The sequence below is a fragment of the Carcharodon carcharias genome (assembly GCF_017639515.1).
Source record: "Carcharodon carcharias isolate sCarCar2 chromosome X unlocalized genomic scaffold, sCarCar2.pri SUPER_X_unloc_6, whole genome shotgun sequence".
Taxonomy (NCBI): domain Eukaryota; kingdom Metazoa; phylum Chordata; class Chondrichthyes; order Lamniformes; family Lamnidae; genus Carcharodon; species Carcharodon carcharias.
The window spans coordinates 247,016-254,318 of NW_024470883.1; the positions used below are offsets into that span (position 1 = coordinate 247,016).

General features: G+C 65.8%; 1 protein-coding gene across 1 annotated transcript; it reads right to left on the reverse strand.

Annotated features, from left to right (window-relative positions):
- Positions 1 to 312: 312 nt before the first annotated feature.
- LOC121275105 (aladin-like) lies at positions 313 to 6,401 on the reverse strand. The gene is made up of 4 exons (XM_041182517.1): positions 6,338 to 6,401; positions 4,908 to 4,989; positions 4,520 to 4,604; positions 313 to 508 (listed from the first exon to the last, which is right to left on the reverse strand). Exons 1-4 carry the CDS (start codon positions 6,381 to 6,383, stop codon positions 371 to 373), a joined length of 351 nt encoding a protein of 116 aa, XP_041038451.1. The 5' UTR covers positions 6,384 to 6,401; the 3' UTR covers positions 313 to 370.
- Positions 6,402 to 7,303: the final 902 nt, after the last annotated feature.

Sequence of the window (7,303 nt, forward strand, 5' to 3'; positions counted from 1 at the left end):
CCCCACCCCCCCCACCCCTCCCATCTCTCAGAATCTGACCTGTTTCGATAAGATCACCTCTCGTTCGTCTAAACTCCCAACGGGTCCAGGGCCCAACCTGCTCAACCTTTCCCCATGAGACAAACCCCCCACTTCGTCCCAGGGATCAGCCGAGCGAACCTTCTCTGAACGGCCTCCAATGCCAGTCATGAGACTGAAACTGGCCACCGGACTCCAGGTGCTGGGTCTCCAGTTGTCCTGAATTTTATACTCCACCCTCCCCCCACCCTTGCCAATAGAGTGTCAATTGTGTCCAGAGACTCGAAGACCACCAGTTAGCAAACGACTTTATTTCTTGACACACAGACAGATCTAGCGAGGGGCTGGGTGCTCATAGCTCGGAGAAGAGGTCCCGGGTGGAGCAGCTATTGGTGCAGATGAGGGCTGGACTGCAGCCTGTGCTGGGCTGGAAGGTCTGCTCGCTCACAAAATAGAAGGGGATGTTGGAGATCCTGCCCGTGGACCAGCCCTGAGTGAGGGAAGAAGAGGAGAGGAGAGATTAGCCGGGGGGAGGGGAGGTGGGTGTCGCCGTGGGGGGAGGGTGGGTCGATGCTAAGCTCACTCCCCCGCCCCCCCACAATAATAAAGTGGCCAGTTCTGTTGCAGTTACAGACTGTCTCCCTGTGAGTGTGGAATTCAGGACCACCAGCGCCTTCCCCTCCCCTCCCCCACCAGACTGACCCTCCCCTCCACCCCAGACTGACCCCTCCACCCCCCCAGACTGACCCTCCCCTCCAACCCCCAGACTGACCCTCACCCCCCCAGACTGACCCTCCCCTCCCCCCCCAGACTGACCCTCCCCTCCACCCCCCCAGACTGACCCTCCCCTCCACCCCCCAGATTGACCCCTCCACCCCCCCAGACTGACCCTCCCCTCCCCCCCCAGACTGACCCACCCCTCCCCCCCCAGACTGACCCCTCCACCCCCCCAGACTGACCCTCCCCTCCCCCCCCAGACTGACCCCTCCACCCCCCCAGACTGACCCTCCCCTCCCCCCCCAGACTGACCCCTCCACCCCCCCAGACTGACCCTCCCCTCCCCCCCCAGACTGACCCCTCCACCCCCCAGACTGACCCTCCCCTCCACCCCAAGACTGACCCTCCACCCCCCAGACTGACCCTCATCCCCCCCAGACTGACCCTCCCCTCCACCCCCCAGACTGACCCTCCACCCCCCCAGACTGACCCTCCCCTCCACCCCCCAGACTGACCCTCACCCCACCAGACTGACCCTCCCCTCCACCCTCCAGACTGACCCTCCCCTCCACCCTCCAGACTGACCCTCCCCTCCACCCCCCAGACTGACCCTCCCCTCCACCCCCCAGACTGACCCCTCCACCCCCCAGACTGACCCTCACCCCCCCCAGACTGACCCTCCCCTCCACCCTCCAGACTGACCCTCCCCTCCACCCCCCCAGACTGACCCTCCCCTCCACCCCCCAGACTGACCCTCACCCCCCCAGACTGACCCTCCCCTCCACCCCCCAGACTGACCCTCACCCCCCCCAGACTGACCCTCCCCTCCACCCCCCAGACTGACCTTCCCCCCAGACTGACCCTCCCCTCCCAGACTGACCCTCCCCTCCCAGACTGACCCTCCCCTCCCAGACTGACCCTCCCCTCCCAGACTGACCCTCCCCTCCCAGACTGACCCTCCGCTCCACCCCCCAGACTGACCCTCCCCTCCCAGACTGACCCTCCCCTCCCAGACTGACCCTCCCCTCCCAGACTGACCCTCCGCTCCACCCCCCAGACTGACCCTCCCCCCAGACTGACCCTCCCCTCCCAGACTGACCCTCCGCTCCACCCCCCAGACTGACCCTCCCCCCAGACTGACCCTCCCCTCCCAGACTGACCCTCCGCTCCACCCCCCAGACTGACCCTCCCCCCAGACTGACCCTCCGCTCCACCCCCCAGACCGACCCACCCCCCAGACTGACCCTCCCCTCCCAGACTGACCCTCCCCTCCCAGACTGACCCTCCCCTCCCAGACTGACCCTCCGCTCCACCCCCCAGACTGACCCTCCCCTCCCAGACTGACCCTCCCCTCCCAGACTGACCCTCCCCTCCCAGACTGACCCTCCCCTCCCAGACTGACCCTCCCCTCCCAGACTGACCCTCCGCTCCACCCCCCAGACCGACCCTCCCCCCAGACTGACCCTCCGCTCCACCCCCCAGACCGACCCACCCCCCAGACTGACCCTCCCCTCCCAGACTGACCCTCCCCTCCCAGACTGACCCTCCCCTCCCAGACTGACCCTCCGCTCCACCCCCCAGACTGACCCTCCCCCCAGACTGACCCTCCCCTCCCAGACTGACCCTCCGCTCCACCCCCCCAGACTGACCCTCCGCTCCACCCCCCAGACCGACCCACCCCCCAGACTGACCCTCCCCCCAGACTGACCCTCCCCTCCCAGACTGACCCTCCGCTCCACCCCCCCAGACTGACCCTCCCCCCAGACTGACCCTCCGCTCCACCCCCCAGACCGACCCACCCCCCAGACTGACCCTCCCCTCCCAGACTGACCCTCCCCTCCCAGACTGACCCTCCCCTCCCAGACTGACCCTCCGCTCCACCCCCCAGACTGACCCTCACCCCCACAACTGACCCTCCCCTCCACCCCCAGACTGACCCTCCCCTCCCAGACTGACCCTCCGCTCCACCCCCCAGACCGACCCTCCCCCCAGACTGACCCTCCGCTCCACCCCCCAGACTGACCCTCCGCTCCACCCCCCAGACTGACCCTCCCCTCCCAAATTGACCCTCCCCTCCCAGACTGACCCTCCCCTCCCAGACTGACCCTCCGCTCCACCCCCCAGACTGACCCTCCCCCCAGACTGACCCTCCGCTCCACCCCCCAGACCGACCCACCCCCCAGACTGACCCTCCCCTCCCAGACTGACCCTCCCCTCCCAGACTGACCCTCCCCTCCCAGACTGACCCTCCCCTCCCAGACTGACCCTCCCCTCCCAGACTGACCCTCCGCTCCACCCCCCAGACCGACCCTCCCCCCAGACTGACCCTCCGCTCCACCCCCCAGACTGACCCTCCGCTCCACCCCCCAGACCGACCCACCCCCCAGACTGACCCTCCCCTCCCAGACTGACCCTCCCCTCCCAGACTGACCCTCCCCTCCCAGACTGACCCTCCGCTCCACCCCCCAGACTGACCCTCCACCCCCCCAGACTGACCCTCCCCTCCACCCCCCAGACTGACCCTCACCCCACCAGACTGACCCTCCCCTCCCAGACTGACCCTCCGCTCCACCCCCCAGACTGACCCTCCACCCCCCAGACTGACCCTCCCCTCCACCCCCCAGACTGACCCTCACCCCACCAGACTGACCCTCCCCTCCACCCTCCAGACTGACCCTCCCCTCCACCCTCCAGACTGACCCTCCCCTCCACCCCCCAGACTGAACCTCCCCTCCACCCCCCAGACTGACCCCTCACCCCCCCCAGACTGACCCTCCCCTCCACCCTCCAGACTGACCCTCCCCTCCACCGCCCCAGACTGACCCTCCCCTCCACCCCCCAGACTGACCCTCACCCCCCCCAGACTGACCCTCCCCTCCACCCCCCAGACTGACCCTCACCCCCCCAGACTGACCCTCCCCTCCACCCCCCCCAGACTGACCCTCACCCCCCAGACTGACCCTCACCCCCCAGACTGACCCTCCCCTCCACCCCCAAGACTGACCCTCCACCCCCAAGACTGACCCTCCCCCCAGACTGACCCTCCCCTCCACCCCCCAGACTGACCCTCCCCCCAGACTGACCCTCCCCTCCAACCCCCAGACTGACCCTCACCCCCACAACTGACCCTCCCCTCCACCCCCAGACTGACCCTCCCCTCCCAGACTGACCCTCCGCTCCACCCCCCAGACCGACCCTCCCCCCAGACTGACCCTCCGCTCCACCCCCCAGACTGACCCTCCGCTCCACCCCCCAGACTGACCCTCCCCTCCCAAACTGACCCTCCCCTCCCAGACTGACCCTCCCCTCCAGACTGACCCTCCGCTCCACCCCCCAGACTGACCCTCCCCCCAGACTGACCCTCCGCTCCACCCCCCAGACCGACCCACCCCCCAGACTGACCCTCCCCTCCCAGACTGACCCTCCCCTCCCAGACTGACCCTCCCCTCCCAGACTGACCCTCCCCTCCCAGACTGACCCTCCGCTCCACCCCCCAGACTGACCCTCCCCTCCCAGACTGACCCTCCCCTCCCAGACTGACCCTCCCCTCCCAGACTGACCCTCCCCTCCCAGACTGACCCTCCCCTCCCAGACTGACCCTCCGCTCCACCCCCCAGACCGACCCTCCCCCCAGACTGACCCTCCCCTCCCAGGCTGACCCTCCGCTCCACCCCCCCCCCCACCCAGCTGACCCTCGCACACGCCTGTTTCTAACAGAGGGGGGGGGTGGGGGTGAATGGTCACTATTCTGAGTGGGGGGTGAGTGGGGTAAACACGTCCTTACCACAGTGAGGAGGGCTCCTTTGGGAAAGTTGGGGTGGAAGCTGATGAACTGAGGACTGGAGTTAATCTCACCCTGGACAAACCCACTGGGGGAGAAAAGAGAGAACGTTAACGGTAATCCACCCCCCCCCCCGGCAATCCATCACCCCCCACCCCCGGTAAACCATCACCCCGAGCCCCGGTAATCCATCACCGCTGGTAATCGATCACCCCCAACCTCCGGTAATCAATCACCGCCGACCCCTTGGGAATCAACCACTCCCAATCCCCCTCGCCCCCAGTAATCGAGCGCCCTCGTGCCCACTCTCGCCCTGTCCCTCCCTCACCCTCTTGCCCCCCTCCCTCGCCCACACACAGGTCAGGCTGTCAACAGGAATATCAAGACCCACCAGGGAAGAAGCTCAAAAACTGGCCGGATGCGGGTTTTGAATACGGCGATGATGGGCACAGAGTTCGGGCTGCAGGAATCACCTGTAATAAAGGAAACAGTGAGACTCTCTGCTCAGAGAGAGGGAGCGCACGAAGCAGAGAGACAGACAGACAGGGAGAGATAGAGGGAGCGAGGGACAGAGACAGACAGGTAGAGATAGAGGGAGTGAGACAGACAGACAGGGAGAGATAGAGGGAGCGAGGGACAGAGACAGGGAGAGATAGAGGGAGCGAGGGACAAAGACAGACAGACAGACAGGGAGAGATAGAGGGAGCGAGGGACAGAGACAGACAGACAGGGAGAGATAGACGGAGCGAGACAGAGACAGGGAGAGATAGAGGGAGCGAGGGACAGAGACAGGCAGAGATAGAGGAAGTGAGGGACATAGACAGACAGACAGGGAGAGATAAAGGGAGTGAGGGACAGAGACAGACAGACAGGGAGAGATAGAGGGAGCGAGGGACAGAGACAGACAGATAGAGATAGAGGGAGCGAGGGACAGAGACAGACAGACAGGGAGAGATAAAGGGAGTGAGGGACAGGGACAGACTGACAGGTAGAGATAGAGGGAGCGAGGGACAGAGACAGACAGACAGGAAGGGATAGAGGGAGCGAGGGACAGAGACAGACAGACAGGTAGAGATAGAGGGAGTGAGGGACAGAGACAGACAGGTAGAGATAGAGGGAGCAAGGGACAGAGACAGACAGGTAGGGATAGAGGGAGCGAGGGACAGAGACAGACAGACAGGTAGAGATAGAGGGAGTGAGGGACAGAGACAGACAGACAGAGAGAGATGGAGGGAGCGAGGGACAGAGACAGACAGGGAGAGATAGAGGGAGCGAGGGACAGAGACAGACAGACAGGGAGAGTAAAGGGAGTGAGGGACAGAGACAGACAGGGAGAGATAGAGGGAGCGAGGGACAGAGACAGACAGACAGACAGGTAGAGATAGAGGGAGCGAGGGACAGGGACAGACAGACAGGGAGAGATAAAGGGAGCGAGGGACAGAGACAGACAGACAGGGAGAGATAGAGGGAGCGAGGGACAGAGACCGACAGACAGTTAGGGATAGAGGGAACGAGGGACAGAGACAGACAGGTAGAGATAGGGGGAGCAAGGGACAGAGACAGACAGGGGAGATAGAGGGAGCGAGGGACAGAGACAGACAGGGGAGATAGAGGGAGCGAGGGACAGAGACAGACAGGGGAGATAGAGGGAGCGAGGGACAGAGACAGACAGACAGGGAGAGATAAAGGGAGCGAGGGACAGAGACAGACAGGTAGAGATAGAGGGGACGGCGGAGAGATAAAGAGGTGAGAGAGAGAGAGAGAGAGAGGGGGCAGTAGTACGGGGACCAGTCACTGGGAGGTTGTGTAGAGTGAGGTTACCTTTCAGAATGACGGCTAATCTTTCACCACTTGGGTCCCAGACCATGGACTGGACTTCCCCACCGACACTACAAAACACACAACACAACTCAGAACCATTCAGCGCAGGGGGAGGGGGGAATGTGGGGTCGGGGGAGGGGGGAATGTGGGGTCGGGGGAGGGGGGAATGTGGGGTCGGGGAGGGGGGAATGTGGGGTCGGGGGAGGGGGGAATGTGGGGTCGGGGGAGGGGGGAATGTGGGGTCGGGGGAGGGGGGAATGTGGGGTCGGGGGAGGGGGGAATGTGGGGTCGGGGGAGGGGGGAATGTGGGGTCGGGGGAGGGGGGGAATGTGGGGTCGGGGGAGGGGGGAATGTGGGGTCGGGGGAGGGGGGAATGTGGGGTCGGGGGAGGGGGGAATGTGGGGTCGGGGGAGGGGGGAATGTGGGGTCGGGGGAGGGGGGAATGTGGGGTCGGGGGAGGGGGGAATGTGGGGTCGGGGGGAGGTGGGAATGTGGGGTCGGGGGGGAGGTGGGAATGTGGGGTCGGGGGAGGGGGGAATGTGGGGTCGGGGGGAGGGGGGAATGTGGGGGTCGGGGGGAGGGGGGAATGTGGGGTCGGGGGAGGGGGGAATGTGGGGTCGGGGGAGGGGGGAATGTGGGGTCGGGGGAGGGGGGAATGTGGGGTCCGGGGGAGGGGGGAATGTGGGGTCGGGGAGGGGGAATGTGGGGTCGGGGGAGGGGGGAATGTGGGGTCGGGGAGGGGGGAATGTGGGGTCGGGGGAGGGGGGAATGTGGGGTCGGGGGAGGGGGGAATGTGGGGTCGGGGGAGGGGGGAATGTGGGGTCGGGGGAGGGGGGAATGTGGGGGTCGGGGGAGGGGGGGAATGTGGGGGTCGGGGGGAGGGGGGAATGTGGGGTCGGGGGAGGGGGGAATGTGGGGTCGGGGGAGGGGGGAATGTGGGGTCGGGGGGAGGGGGGAATGTGGGGT

Excerpts from the sequence above, each read along its gene's own strand:
- LOC121275105 (XM_041182517.1), bottom strand. The coding sequence starts at position 6,383 with ATGGTCTGGGACCCAAGTGGTGAAAGATTAGCCGTCATTCTGAAAG. Across the intron at positions 4,605-4,907 it reads GTTTTTGAGCTTCTTCCCTG|TGGGTTTGTCCAGGGTGAGA; the intron begins GTGGGTCTTGAT and ends TTTCTCCCCCAG. Across the intron at positions 509-4,519 it reads AAGGAGCCCTCCTCACTGTG|GGCTGGTCCACGGGCAGGAT; the intron begins GTAAGGACGTGT and ends TCCCTCACTCAG.